Source organism: Garra rufa, chromosome 13, assembly GCF_049309525.1.
Source record: "Garra rufa chromosome 13, GarRuf1.0, whole genome shotgun sequence".
In the NCBI taxonomy this organism is placed as follows: domain Eukaryota; kingdom Metazoa; phylum Chordata; class Actinopteri; order Cypriniformes; family Cyprinidae; genus Garra; species Garra rufa.
Window position 1 is genome coordinate 42,124,078 of NC_133373.1, and position 16,404 is coordinate 42,140,481.

At 31.7% G+C, this 16,404-nt stretch overlaps 1 protein-coding gene across 1 annotated transcript in view; it reads right to left on the reverse strand.

Annotated features, from left to right (window-relative positions):
• Window positions 1-16,404, reverse strand: part of mfsd2b (MFSD2 lysolipid transporter B, sphingolipid) — a 39,420-nt gene that overhangs the window by 6,910 nt on the left and 16,106 nt on the right. Inside the window, exons 5-8 of the mRNA XM_073852901.1 lie at window positions 8,225-8,348; window positions 4,025-4,103; window positions 3,633-3,814; window positions 1,472-1,562 (exon numbers count right to left, since the gene is read on the reverse strand). Of these exons, the coding sequence (XP_073709002.1) occupies window positions 1,472-1,562; window positions 3,633-3,814; window positions 4,025-4,103; window positions 8,225-8,348 (476 nt within the window). The remainder of the gene's footprint in view (window positions 1-1,471; window positions 1,563-3,632; window positions 3,815-4,024; window positions 4,104-8,224; window positions 8,349-16,404) is intronic.

The window sequence follows — 16,404 nt, forward strand, 5'->3', positions numbered from 1 at the left end:
GTACTGCCCTTCAGAGGATACAAAAGATCAAATACACAAAAATGCTGGAAAACCAAAGAATGTGTGGGACCTGAAGGATTTTTCTAAAGAACAGCAGGCAGTTTAACTTTTTAGGGCAAACAGTGGACTCATGAACAACTATCACTAAACAAAAAAAACATCATTAGATCATTCAGGTAAGAACAAAGTATTCAAAGAATCAAGTGTATGTAAACTTTTGAAGGGGGTCATTTTTATTAATTCAACACTTATTTTCTCTTGTGGACTATGTAAACATCTTTTAGGTGAAATATCTTACTTAGATCAGTACTAAATAAACAATAACATGCATTTTGTATGATCCCTCTTATTTTGCTAAAATAACATTTTTCAGATTCTGAAGAGGGGGTGTAAACTTTTGACCTCAACTGTACAAACTATTGCCATTTTAAATAAATGCTCTTATAAATTTGTATTTGTCTAGAAATCCTTGAAAAATGCATCACATTAAGCAGCACAACTATTTTCAACATTGCTAATAATATGAAATGCCTCTTGAGCAGCAAATCAGCATATGTGACCCTGGACCACAAAACCAGTCATAAGGTTAAATTTTACAAAACTGAGATGTATATATAATATGAAAGCTCAGTGAATAAGCTTTCTATTGATGTATGGTTTGTTAGGATAGGACAATATTTGGCCGAGATATATCTATTTGAATATCTGGAATCTGAGGGTGCAAAAAAATCAAAGTCCTGAGAAAATCACCTTTAAAGTTCTCCAAATTAGGTTCTTAACAATGCATATTACTAATCAAAAATTACATTTTGATAGGTTTACAGTAGGAATTTTACAAAAAATCTTCATGGAACATGATCTTTACTTAATTTCCTAATGATTTTTGGCATAAAAGAAAAATCAATAATTTTGACCCATGCAATGTATTTTTGGCTATTACTACAAATATACCCCAGCGACTTAAGACTGGTTTTGTGGTCCAGGGTCACATATAAGAATGATTTCCAAAGGATCATGTGACACTGAAGACTGGAGTAATGATGCTAATAATTAAGCTTTGCATCACAGGAATAAATTACATTTTGAAATGTATTCAAATACAAGCCAGTTATTTTAAATAGTAATAATATTACACTATATTACTGTGTATTTGATTAAATAAATGCAGACTTTGAGAGCATAGGAGACTTCTTTAAGAAGCTTAAAAACATCTTACAGACCCCAAAGTTTTGAGCGGTAGTGTATCTTCAGAAAAAAATGGGATACATAGCTCACAAGTCAACTGGACTAATGTTTTAGTGTTTTTATAGCAGCTTCTCTTCACTGTATAGAAAAGAGCAGAGCTCTCTCAGAAGCCTTCTCAGAAGAAAGTCATGAAAATGTAATATTTTGGCTTGAACTAAGCATACTTTTCCATTCGGATGCAGTTGCAAACACAAATTTATCCCACATGATTACCACACACGCTCACCATCTCTCTCTTTGACTCCCAGGAACATGACCACCGTACAAACCAGAAACAGCCCACCGATCACTCCGGCAGCTATCATGTAGACTTCCTTCTGTAAAGAGAAACAGACCATAAGCGGTGATGGAAAACGTCTGTCAACACATTTAAATCTGTCTTTAAGAACTCTTAATCTTTGGTTGCAGTCCTATTCCAGTACATGAATGCCATGTTACAAATTATCATATTTATTTGAGAGTATTTGCTGCTGTACACTAACTGTATGGCCTCGTAAAGCTTAGTGAGCCCAAATTAGGTGCAACCCCAGGAAAAGAGGAACTTTTCAATCTATTTCCCCCAAACAGGAACTGCTCTGCCCTAAACAACCCCAGGATTGTTTGCTATTTTTTTCACAGACCGCGGCAAGCACTTCATTATTGTTCCAGATCAAAAGTGCCGTTCCAGAGGAGTCGGTTGGCGCACCCAACCGTCCCGCCGCCTTTGGCCCGGCCGCAGAGGAATGCTCAATCACGCGGTGCGTGGTGGATTCGGCCCGGGCTGCCTCTGAAAGCCTTAACCAGAGAGACGCTCGGCAGTCCAGCTCCAAATAGCTGTGGCCCTTCATGGTTCTCCATCATGGGTTTCCACTATGGAACCCTCAGCCACATCCACAAGCCAAGCTTGTCGGTTCGCTCGCATGTCGGATTTGACTGACACGAGGCTCAGTGGCTCTCAGCTCAAAATAGAGTTATTCAGTCCACTAAATGAGCATACTTATTTACTTATTCTGAGGATGAATATAAACTGTTCCACACCTAATTAGGTTTAAGAGGGTTTATGGTTAAATGATACTTGATGTTTTCAGGGGAAAAGCCATTTAAAAAAAGAAATGAATAAAAATAATTTAGCACAGAGGCAAAGCAATTCTCTATAGAACTAGAATCTAGTAACACAAAATGCTAATTATATTATATTATATTATATTATATTATAAGTAGCACGGGTATATTTGTAGCAATTTGTTTTCTATTATAACAAAAACCATTAGGATAATAAGTAAAGATCATGTTCTATGAAGATATTTAGTAAATTCAAAATTCAAATCAAATTAGTAATATGCATTGCTAAGAACTTAATTTGGACAACTTTAAAGGCAATTTCTCAATATTGCACTCCAAATATTTGCACCCTCAGATTCCAAAATTTTAAAAAGTTGTATTTCGGTCAAATATATAGTATATATTCTAAACTCTCTCTAAAATGATACATTTTTTAAGGCTTTTTTGCGACTTCTTCCAAAAAATGATTAGAATATATAATTCATAAGTTTAAGATCGATAAGATTTTTAATTGTTTTTATTGTTTTTACAAGTAAAAATAAGTTTGATATGGTAAAACCTCATATTGAGATTTTTTAAAGCACATTTTTATGTTTATTTATATTTATTTTATTTTACTTTTTATTTTTTGTACAATATATGCGTGTGCGTGTGTTTGTGTGTATTATATATATATATATATATATATATATATAAATAAATATAGTCATTATTTTTCTTTTTTTTCTTTTAATATATTTGTATTTTAATATATATTACAATATATACTATAGTTTTGTTTATTTTTTATTTAAGTAAAAAATGTTATTCAACATGACTGAATTATTGTATTTTCATTGCGCAATAATGTATTGCATTTTCATAAGACATTTATTAACATTTCAGTGTTATCTCCTATTATAAGTAGACAACTGCTAATTACTTAACCCAATTTATTATTATTAATAGTCTGAAAATAGTTATCTGTATATACACTACCATTTAAAAGTTTTTGAACAGTAAGATATTTAATGTTTTTTAAAGAAGTTTCTTTTGCTCACCAAGCCTACATTTATTTGTTTCATATTACAGCAAAACAGTAAAATTTTGAAATATTTTTACTATTTAAAATAACTGTTTTCTATTTAAAATGTAATTTATTCATGTGATTTCAAAGCTGAATTTGTAGCATCATTACTCCAGTCACATGATCCTTCAGAAATCATTCTAATATTTTGATTTGCTGCTCAAAAAATATTTATTATTATTATTATGTTGAAAACAGCTGAACAGATTTTTTTCAGGTTTCTTTGATGAATAGAAAACATTTATCTGTCGATTTAAACAAGTGTAACTGTGACACATACTGCATGAGACAGGAAGTCCTGTGATAGCGCCAGGGATTTGATGATCTCTGTGCCACTGCTGTTTCCCAGGTGACCAGTGGTCAGGTTTCGATGTGGACAGTGCTTCAGAGTGTGTGCACTCGCTACGATCTGACCCTGAATGGCGGCACCCACCAGCGTCCCGAGCACCTCCACCGTCATACCTGCACATGCGCATACAGAACATCCTTAGTCTAATTATTATTTACATTTGAAAGCATTTGCAAACAATTACAGCTCTCAACATAAGCACTTGGCAGACATTTGTTTTGGGATTATTTGAGGACAATGATATCAGATGTTGTTAATCTTCTAGAGCAATCCAAACATGGCTTTAAAGATGAACACTGTTGTGTTTGCAGCTGTAAGCTTACGGTAAGCTGTAGCAGAGTCTCGCTCCCGCTGGTCGGTGCTCAAGAACATGGTCAGGGCGGAATAAGGCACATGGAAACACTGCAAGAAAAATTAAGAATGAAACACAAATGCTCACAAGAATGTGAACTCTTATTTTGAGCCATTATTATTTGCTGTCATAGAAAATTATATGCAATATCATATGACAGCAATATATGATATGATAGTACACTACCAGTCAAAAGTTTTTGAACAGTAAGATTTTTAATGTTTTTTAAAGTCGTCTCTTTTGCTCACCAAGCCTGCATTTATTTGACCCTAAGTACAGCGAAAACAGTAACATTTTTAAAATATTTTTTTACTATTTAATATAACTGATTTCTATTTAAATATATTTTAAAATGTAATTTATTCCTGTGATTTTAAAGCTGATTTTTTTTGCAATCATTACTCAAGTCACATCCTTCAGAAATCATTCCAATATTCTGATTTGCTGCTTAAAAAACATTTATTATTATGTTTTTAAAAAAATCGTATTGTTCAAAAGCTTTTGACTGGTAGTGTAAATATACAAAAACCTAAATTTATTATTAATAATAGTCTAAAAATAGTAAAAAAAAAATTGTTTTCTACTTATAAAAGAAATGTTTCAATGTTATTACTCAAAAACACTTTTGACTTAATAAATAAATGTAAAATAAAACAAATATTATATTATATTATAATATTTTTAAATACTAATATATTACAACCTAAGTAAACAAAGATATATAAAATATATATATATATAAATATAAAATAAAAAAATTGCAGTTGTCTACGTACAAAAGGAGATAATAAAATGTTAATAAATGTCTTATAAAAATGCAATATATTATTGCACAATGAAAATACAATAATTTCAATCCAACTGGATAACATTTAAACAAGTAAAATAAAACAAAACAAAACAATATTATTATATTATATTATATATTATATATATATATATATAAGTACCAATATATTACAAGCTTGTTTAAAAATTAAATAAAAATAATATATATTGCATTTATATATATATATATATATATATATATATATATATATATATATATATATATATGCAATATATTATTGCACAATGAATAATACTGAATGTTTACTTAAAAGTAAAGTAAAATAAAACAATGTTATTATTTTATATTATATTTTTATATATTTAAGAAGTACCAATATATTACAAGCTAATTTAAAAATAATTTTTTTTTAAATAAATAAATATATATATATATATATATATATATATATATATATATATATACACACACACACACACACACATGGATCGATAGTGTACAAAAAAAAAGTAAAATAAATATTTGAAAAAAAAATCTCAATATAAAACGAGTGAATTTAGATTTTACAATTTCAAACTCATTTTATTTCACTTGCAGAAGATAAGATAAAGAACATTTGGAATATTTTCTTTTCAGTGGTTCTTTAGATTCAGAAAACCATTTTTAGCTTTATATAGCTTCCTTAAACCAGTATTTTGGTTTCTAGGTTTTGTAAAGCAGCAGTATGATGTTTTTTTAAGTAACTAGATAATAAAAAGTTCTTTATGGAAGTTAAACAGGACCTCCTATGGTTCAGGCAATAAAATTATTTTTGGTTCTAATTGGATGCTTTATTTTTAAGATGTTAAGAAATGATAGAGCGTTCTGCATGCTCTCGTAAATGATGATCCAAAAAAAAGCCAAGCAAAATGAAGAGGGATCCAAAACCTAGAGCATGTACATTTATCAGTGGTTTCATAACCACTCATCTTTCCCATTTATATTACACTGTATTATAAATTTCAAAAGGAGACAACTTACAAGCTCATAAATCAGTGCTGTTCATTCCAAGGATGACATGTTCTGTATACTTATGAATGTGCAGGGCAAAATCAATATTTATCGAAGCACAGCAAACCATTCCTTGAACTCGCCCGCATATTGCATTGCAAACTTACTATAAGTGTGTACTACAGTCGGCTAGCTTTTCCAATTTACACGAAAGCCAAGTCAGCACTGCGGCAGACCAATGGCTACCAAAATAAATCTAACTACAGAGCGCTTTTGCAGGAGTGCTTCTGTTTCTCAAGAGTTCCCTGTATTGTTCATTTGACTTCCATTAGGGGTTTTGATTCTGAGTAGCTAGCGGATGTGTTTATTTAAACATAAACCAAAGCCTAATTATGAAAAACGGACTAATTAGAATCATGTAAACTACATTCTCATACATGCACACTGGAAGCAGCTGCTGTTTCTCAGCCTTGCGCTTACAGACAATGAAGTACGCTAAAAGAGGAAAGCAGCATTTATCCTCTCTGGTGGTTTTGGGAAGGTCGTACCATGTATTTATCAAGTAGTTAGAATGACTTTTCATTACAGCGTAGACTGCTGCGGTCAGAGCGGCTTCCCCACTCTGGCACTTATTGGCGGGTTTTACGGAGGACAGTATGGAGAGATCTGCGCCAAGCCATAGTAACAAAGGACAGAAATACAAATAAATCACGGAAACTCCATGCAGACATCAAAGAGGCTAGGCTACAGATAACCACATGAACTTCTGTTGACAAGCATTTTTAGCGAGATCATTTTACTTGAGAAGCAGCACTGCATGAGATACAGTTAACATAAGTTAGATTAATAGTTTAATTCGGCAAGATACAGTAAAAAACGTTCTACTGATAAAACAAAATCTGAAAAATGTATCACGGTTTCCACAAAAATTTTTTTGACACTGATAATAATAGAATGGGTTCTGAAGGGTCATGTGACACTGAAGTCTGGAGTAATGATGCTGAAAATTCAGCTTTGCATCACAGAAATAAATACAATTTTTTAAACATTAAAATAGAAAATAGTTATTTTAAATTGTAAAAATACTTAACAATTTTATGTTTTTTAATTAATAAATGCATACACTACTAGTCAAAAGTTTTTGATTTGGTAGTGTACGCATTAAAGATTTTTAATGTTTTTTAAAGAAGTGTCTTCTGCTCACCAAGCCTGCATTTATTTGATCCAAAGTACAGCAAAAACAGAAACATTTTGAAATATTTATACTATTTAAAATAATTGTTTTCTATTTGAATATATTTTCATTTTTAATTTATTCCTGTGATTTCAAAGCTGAATTTTAGCATCATTACTCCAGTCATATGATCCTTTAGAAATCATTCTAATATTCTGATTTAATATATAATTCTGATTTATATAATAAATAATATATATATATATATATATATATATATATATATATATATATATATATGTAGAAAATTTTATTATTTATTATATGTAAAATAAATAATAAATATTTTTATGCTATATATATAATATTTTATATTTATATTTTATAATATATATAATAATATATATATATATATATATATTATTTATTTAACAGCTGAGTAGATTTTTTTTAGGTTTCTCTGATGAAAAGAAAGTTTAAAAGTAAACTAAATAAAAGTATTAATTTCTAAAGTATTAACTCTATAGTTTATTTTCCAAAAATATATAAATAAAAATAAATAACAATAAAATTGTTGGATCTTTCTGTTCCTCAAAGAGTCCTGAAAAAATGTGCTCAACACTAAATATTGATAATAATAGTAATAAAACGGTTTCTTGAACAGCAAATCCGCATATTAATATGATTTCTGAGGGATCATGTGACACTGAAGGCTAGAGCAACGATGCTGAAAATGTAGCTTTAATCACAGAAATAAATTACATTTTAAAATGTATTCAAATAGAAAACAGTTATTTTAAATAGTAAAAATATTTCTCTATTTGACTGTACTTTAGATCAAACAAATGCAGAAGTGTCTTATTTAAAAACATTAAAAATCTCACTGTTCAAAAACTTTTGACTGGTAGTGTATTTAAAAAAAAATGTGTTACAGAGAAAATTTTGTTTTTTTAAATATATATTGGGGGTCACTGGGTTGAGTAACTGTTTTGAAAGAAGGTCCTTATATATTTTTCATCAGTCCAATACAGATTTTTAATCACAAAACCACAAAATAGTCAAGGTAAAACAGAGGCAGAATTAGATTTTAATGGATCTGTGGGGCATTTGTGACTACATGATGGATGGTGCTGTAAATGTGGTTTACGGGTCATCTGCAAACCTGTGTTTAGCATTAAATCACATTACAGCATTTAAAGCATTCAAAGGACACTTACTGTGATGAGAGTTTGGTAGAGACAGTAAAAGCCCAGATACCAGATGAACCTCCCATTGGTAAACGGTGGGACAAACCAAAGGTAGAAGTAAGAAACCACCATGAATGGAGTGCAGCCCACCATCCTAGAAGAGAAAAAGAAATCAAATGTCATCTGAGTATGGCAATCAAGATGGTTGTGTGAAGGTTGTTTCTGGCAAAGGCTGTTTGAAGGAATCTGCGCAGAGGAAGCCTAGAGAGGAACTAAATAACATTGTCTTCAATAGATGTCCTGTGGTTTACCTGATCTCCTGTTTTAGCTCCTACTAATCGATACAACCCAAAAGGAGCAGCTCAGGTATCATCTTAAAGCTACAGTGCACGTTTACAGAAGTTGTGTATCACTGTTGTCTCTGTGTGAAAAACAGCAAGGCGTTTGTTAGGATGCTTCAGCGGGCTGTAGGAATATTCATCTACACCGCTGGACCGCAGCCACAGAACCACAGTGACAGTCTCACATGGTCGTCGTGCATCTCAACAGGGAGGAATTCTGCAGCATTTTTTTTTTTTTAGCAGGATGTGGGGAATGTGTTGAGCATTTATAATTCATACTGACACAAGTCTTCCATAGCATTATGGGAGAGGCAATCAGCTGAAGGCATGAACTAGTGAGGTTGGAAAGGACTTTAAATACTAGAGTTAAATGCACCTTTTCTTAAAACGCAGTGAGTCAGCTAAATTATAACTGGAATATATTCTAAATTTTGCATTTTTTTTTTTTTTACAATTGATTTACTAATTCTTAAAGTGAACATGATCATTTCAAGATGTCTTTTCTACATCAAATTCAACAATATTTTAACTCTAACTTAATGTGCATTGGGTGTGTTTTTGCTTTGTTATGTTTTTACCTTGTTGAAAAAACAGCATATGCTGGTTAGGTAGGTTTTGATGCTGGGATGCTGGTTAAGTTAGGCATATACCAGCTAAGGACCTGCTTAAACCAGCATCAAAACCTACCTAACCAGCATATGCAGGGTATTTCTTTTATGCAGGTTTTGTAAATTCAAATCATAATGCATAATGTTTCCACCTAATATGTATTTCGACGTGCAGCTCGTCATATTAAAGTAAACCGGTTACTTCACCTGAATATGTTTGTAGATTTGTGTTGGATGTTTCGACGTGGAAAGCAGTTCTCTTCAGAATGGAAATACGGATGTTTTATTTGTAAACATCATTTTTTTTTCACTTACTTTAGTCAATCTCATAAAACTAGCGAGCTAAGCCAGTAATAATACTGACAGTGGTGTGGAAGGGCGTTTCTTCAACTAGGGGCACTTTTAGCCTTGTGAAGTTGAAGAAAATTTTTTTTTTCAAAAGTCACATACAGTGCCTTGCGAAATTATTCATACCCCTTCATTTTTTTCACATTTTGTTATGTTGCTGCCTTATGTTAAACTACTTTAAATTACTTTTTTTCCCACATCAATCTACACTCCCTACTCCATAATGGCAAAGCAAAAAATAGTTTCTTTAACATTTGTGCAAATTTATTAAAAATTAAAAACTGAAAAGATCAGTTTCATTTTTAATAAATTTGTAAAATTTACACTCCATACACCATAATAATGACAAAGCAAAAACCAGATTTGCAAATTTTACAAATTTATTACAAATAAAACACTGAAATAAGTACATTGCATAAGTATTCATACCCTTAACTCAGTACATAGTTGAAGCACCTTTACAGCCTCAAGTCTTTTCAGGTATGATGTGACAAGCTTTGCACTTCTGCATTTAGCAATTATCTGCCATTCTTTGCCTCACCTTTTCACCTCTCAAGCTCTGTCAGCTTGGATGAGTTTTTTCTGAACTCTTCCCTAGATCATTGCCTTAACGCAAGTCTATCTCTGAGCTCTACAGGCAGTTATCTTGACCTCAGGACTTGCTTTTTGCTCTGATATGCATTTTCAGCTGTTAGACCTTTTCTGAGAGGTGTGTGCCTTTCTAAATCATACGCATTCAAATGAATTTGCCACAGTTTAACTCCACTCGAAGTGTAGTAACATCTAGAAGCAATATGAATGCTCCTGAGCTAAATTTCGAGTGTCCCAGAAAAGGGTATGAATACTTATGCAACGGGATCTTTTCAGTTTTTTATTTTTAATAAATTTCCACAAATGTTAAAAACCTATTTTTTGCTTTGCCATTATGGAGTAGACTGTAGATTGATGTAGGGAAAAAAGCAATTTAAAGTAGTTTAACATAAGGCAGCAACATAACAAAATGTGAAAAAAAAGAAGGGGTGTGAATATTTTCGCAAGGCACTGTAACACAGTCTCATAAGTTTAAATGATTGGTCTAGTTAAGGTCTAAGGTTAAGAGGACAAACTTAGATTACAAGAGAAATTGTTAATATTTTACATTTTTCCGACCTGCAATGAACAAATGTCATTTCCACCACATCTCAATATACAGCTGCTATTTAAAAACAGAATAACTTATGCCACTCAAGAATTGTCTAAGATCATTTTTGTAACTAGTTTTACCAGTTTTTCCCACAATGTACAATAATTATACAGTTGTCAATGAGATAAATTAACTGCCCTAAGGTCCAAATGATGATCTGTCACACTCTGAAATTAAATACTGGTTTGGGTCAGAGCTTATTAGATAATACATAACTTTAATTTTTATATTAAGTAGAGCATGATCTCAGAATTGTGGATACATTTTTAAAGTGTGATGAGAACTTTTTAAATATTTTTTAAAAATGTGTGTGGTGGTAGAAATGACAGGGTGTTGTGGAAATGACAAGGAATTAACGTAAATGTAGGAAAGCTTCGTCCCAATGCTGCAACATGACTGTTTCTGGATTGAAACATTTGCAGTCATGCAAATCTACTCTCGCAATCCATATCAATTGTACTTTGTAACCATAAATGTCATTTCCACCACAGAGGTGGAATGACATTTCTGTAGATTTTTGATGACACCAGTACTGTGCGACAGATATATTTTGTATAAAAAGTAATATTGATAGAGGTCTCATATTAAATACTATAATGTATTTTAATTATTTTACTAGTGCTTAATTCAGGTACATTAATACTTACCAGATAATAGATAATAGATACCAGATACCAGATATTTTTAAACTGTATTTTCATTGTTGAAGTTTAAAAGTCTGGGTGTGCGACAAGGAGAAAAGAGTGATTTTGACACCTATAAGGAGGTTGAAAAGTATGAAAAAATCATAATAGAAAGGTAGTAAAAAGTTTTTAGGGTGGTTTTATTGTTAGCTTGACAAAGGAAGAGGAATTATATGATTAAAATTATATGTATTTTTAAAAACATAAAACATAAAAGTGTCCATAATCTAAGAATCACCCGTAAATGGCTGAAAGAGTGAAAAGCGGAGGAACAGACGAACCGAATCAATTGATTGAGTCATTTACGCTAAAACTGATCTGATTGATTCAAACTCGTGACTTCGATCATTCAGTTCAAGCGATTTACTAGCCAAAAGAGCCATTTATTTTTGAATTTCGACATTACTTGTAATGATTTTAAAAGGCAGATAGTGATAGGTAAAACGGAGCTTTTTGAAACTTTGAATCAGAATGATTCACTGTTTTAAAGCGCTTCACGAATCATTTGATTCAGATCAGGACTTCAAAGCATGTATCGCGAATCATTTGAATTAGATTGGGATTTTGAAGTGCTTATCGCGAATCATTTGATTCAGATCGGTATTTTGGCGTGCGTATCGCCAATCATTTGAATTAGATCAGGATTTTAAAGTGTTTATCACAAATCATTTGATTCAGATCTGTATTTTGGAGTGTGTATCGCCAGTCATTTGAATTAGATCAGGATTTTAAAGTGTTTATCACAAATCATTTGATTCAGATCTGTATTTTGGAGTGCGTATCGCCAATCATTTGAATTAGATCAGGATTTTAAAGTGTTTATCACAAATCATTTGATTCAGATCTGTATTTTGGAGTGTGTATCGCCAGTCATTTGAATTAGATCAGGATTTTGAAGTGCTTATCGCGAATCATTTGATTCAGATCGGTATTTTGGCGTGCGTATCGCCAATCATTTGAATTAGATCAGGATTTTAAAGTGTTTATCACAAATCATTTGATTCAGATCTGTATTTTGGAGTGTGTATCGCCAGTCATTTGAATTAGATCAGGATTTTAAAGTGTTTATCACAAATCATTTGATTCAGATCTGTATTTTGGAGTGTGTATCGCCAGTCATTTGAATTAGATCAGGATTTTAAAGTGTTTATCACAAATCATTTGATTCAGATCTGTATTTTGGAGTGCGTATCGCCAATCATTTGAATTAGATCAGGATTTTAAAGTGTTTATCACAAATCATTTGATTCAGATCTGTATTTTGGAGTGTGTATCGCCAGTCATTTGAATTAGATCAGGATTTTGAAGTGCTTATCGCGAATCATTTGATTCAGATCGGTATTTTGGCGTGCGTATCGCCAATCATTTGAATTAGATCAGGATTTTAAAGTGTTTATCACAAATCATTTGATTCAGATCTGTATTTTGGAGTGTGTATCGCCAGTCATTTGAATTAGATCAGGATTTTAAAGTGTTTATCACAAATCATTTGATTCAGATCTGTATTTTGGAGTGCGTATCGCCAATCATTTGAATTAGATCAGGATTTTAAAGTGTTTATCACAAATCATTTGATTCAGATCTGTATTTTGGAGTGTGTATCGCCAGTCATTTGAATTAGATCAGGATTTTGAAGTGCTTATCGCGAATCATTTGATTCAGATCGGTATTTTGGCGTGCGTATCGCCAATCATTTGAATTAGATCAGGATTTTAAAGTGTTTATCACAAATCATTTGATTCAGATCTGTATTTTGGAGTGTGTATCGCCAGTCATTTGAATTAGATCAGGATTTTGAAGCATTTATCACAAATCATTTGATTCAGATCACGATTTTGAAGCGCTTATTGCAAATAATTTCATTTAGATCAGAACTTCGGAGCGGCAAATCATTTCACAAATTTGTGATACACGCCCAAACTCTCGAATCATTATTCAGATTGGGACTTCGGATCATGTATTGCGAATCATTTAATTTAAATAAATTTCAGAGTGGGTTTGTGAATCATTTGATATTGATAGGGACTTTGAAGCGAGTTTGTGAATCTTTTGATTAAAATCGGAACATCAGAGTGCGTATCATGAATTATTTGCTTTGGATCAGATTGGATTCAGATCAGAACTTCGGCATGGGTTCATGAATCTTTTGATTTGATCGGAATTTTGGAGTGCAGATCATGAATCATTTGATTTAGTACTGAACTTCGGAGCGGGTTTGTGAATTCAGATCAGAACTTCAGAGTGTGGATCGTTTGATTCAGATCAAGTTTGTGAATCTTTTAATTTAGTCTGAACTTTGGAGTGTTGATCGTGAATTTCGACATCAAATTCAAACTTCAGAGCGGGTTTGTGAATTCAGATCAGAACTTCAGAGTGTGGATCGCAAATCATTTGATTCAGTTCTAGTTTGTGAATCTTTTGATTTAATCGGAACTTTGGAGCGTTGATCGTGAATTTCGACATCAAATTCAAACTTCGGAGCGGGTTTGTGAATTCAGATCAGAAATTCAGAGTGTGGATCATGAATCATTTGATTCAGATCTAGTTTGTGAATCTTTTGATTTAATCAGAACTTCGGAGAGTTGATCGTGAATCATTTAATTTAGATCAGAATTTTGGAGCGGGTTCGTGAATTCAGATCAGAACTTCAGATTGTGGATTGCGAATCATTTGACTCAGATCTAGTTTGTGAATCTTTTGATTTAATCGGAACTTCGGAGCGTTGATTGAGAATCATTTGATTTAGATCAGAACTTCGAAGTGGGTCAGTGAATCTTTTGATTCAGATCAAAACTTCAGAGTGCGGATCACAAATCATTTGATTTAGATCAGAACTTCGGAGTGGGTTTGTGAATTTTTTGATTTAGATCAGAACTTTAGAGAGCGGATCGTGAATCATTTGATTTAAATCAAAACTTCGAAGCCTGCATTACAAATCATTTGATTCAGATGACTTCAGAGCATGTTCGTGAATCTTTTGATTCAGATCGGCACTTGGGAGCATGTATCGCAAATCTTTTTTTGTGATTTTTCTTTTTTTATTAAACATTTAGTAAAATCATGTTTTTTTTTTCATAAGTTTGATGTTCAGTTGAAATAAATGTTGTTCGATGTTCAATGTTCAGTCGTGGCAGCTCTGAATTAGTGAATCTGAGGTAGTTTCGTGAATTGTATATGAGTGACTCACTGAAAAGAACTGGTTTATAAGAGCATTTTTCTGCAAATCAAACATCACGACTCATTTGTTGTGGAAAGGTAACATTGGCGCATACACTATAGAGACGAAACCGCAAATGGACGTGGATTTCAAATTTCTGTTGTACATTTGCATTATATTTTGTCGCATTTGGGACCATTTTAGTCAGACTTATCCCATGCAAGTAACCATTTGCCTAATGGTGAATTCAGGTTGTTGTCTTCCGCCCTAAATTACATGACCTTGTCACCTCTAGAACTATCACAGTCCTGTTCCTGTAAAGAAAACCTCAATGTTTGGTCAGGTCATTTCTAAGCAGGTTTACCCTGCATACACTGACCTCTGTGCCACACCGCTTTTCACTTTCACAGAGAATAAACAACTGTAAGCAAACAAGCAATACAGAGAACAGGGAGGTAAAGAGGGCGGCCAATTCTGGCACAGTCCAGATGCCACTACTGCAGTGTGGAGCAACCCCTGTGTGCCCTGCTGATTGTTCAGCCACACAAAGGAGCCGCCGTACAGGAGAGAGAGCAGGACAGATGGGTTAGTGTGAATGGAAAGAGCCGGATGGTCTGCAAGGTGCTGAATGAGGTGAGATGACCTGATATTCTGGGTGAACTGGGGGCAAGTGACCTCAGGGAAATAATGCACAGACACATGTATTGTATTGAGGTCCAAAAGTTTGAGACCACTGGAGAAAATGCTCATTTAAAATGATTTTTTAATTAAAACAAATAAATAAAATTATTTATAATATAATATAAATTAATATTTGTAATACAATTAATATACTTATTTTTTTTTTTATTTATAACATATTTTATCAACATAGCATAGTCTTTCTTGTTGTTGTTTTTGTTTCCCCCAGGATTTGCTTACATTTAACCAAAACATAGTGACAAACTTATATAAAATATTTCTTCTTCTGTTTGTCATAACTTTTTTGTTTATATATTAATTTCCAAAATGTAGTATATTTGAAAAAACATACAATAAAATATGAAAAATCTGAATAAAATGATAAGATATAATAACAAATCAAAATATAAAATGTAATAATATGTAAAACATAATAATTTAAATATTTTTTCTTCAGTTTACTTTTTTTTTGGTTTTAAATTTATTCCTAAAACCTAAACACCAATAATTACTTACACAAAAATAGAATAAAGTCCAATAAAACATGGTAAATTATAATAAAATAATAAAAAATGTAAATATACAGTATTATTATGTATATAAATGAAAGTACTTTTTATTTTAAGTTTATTCCTAAAACTCGAGTACAATAAAACATGATAAATTATAATAAAATAAAAACGTTAACAAAAAGTTAATATAAAGACAGATGTGTGTGTGTGTGTGTGTGTGTGTGTATATATATATATATATATATATATACACACACACACACATCTGTCTTTATATTAACTTTTTGTTAACGTTTTTTATTTTATTATAATATATATATATATATATACACACACACACACACACACACACACACACACACACACACACACACACACACACACACAATGTAATAATCTAACAATAAAAATAAATAAATAAAATATTTTTTTCTTTAATTTATTTACATAATTTATTTATTTATATATATATATATATATATATATATATATATATATATATATATATATATAAAATGAAAGAATTACTCAAAGATGCCTATAAATATTTTTTTCAGCTTCCTCACAATGTCTCTGAAACTTTATATTTTTTGTGGTATTACATAATCTCATTGTTTGACATACAAGGAAATTAAGTTAAGTGTCCCCTAAATTTAAGGAAGTGCACTGAGCTTCCAAACATTATCTGACCGTTTAA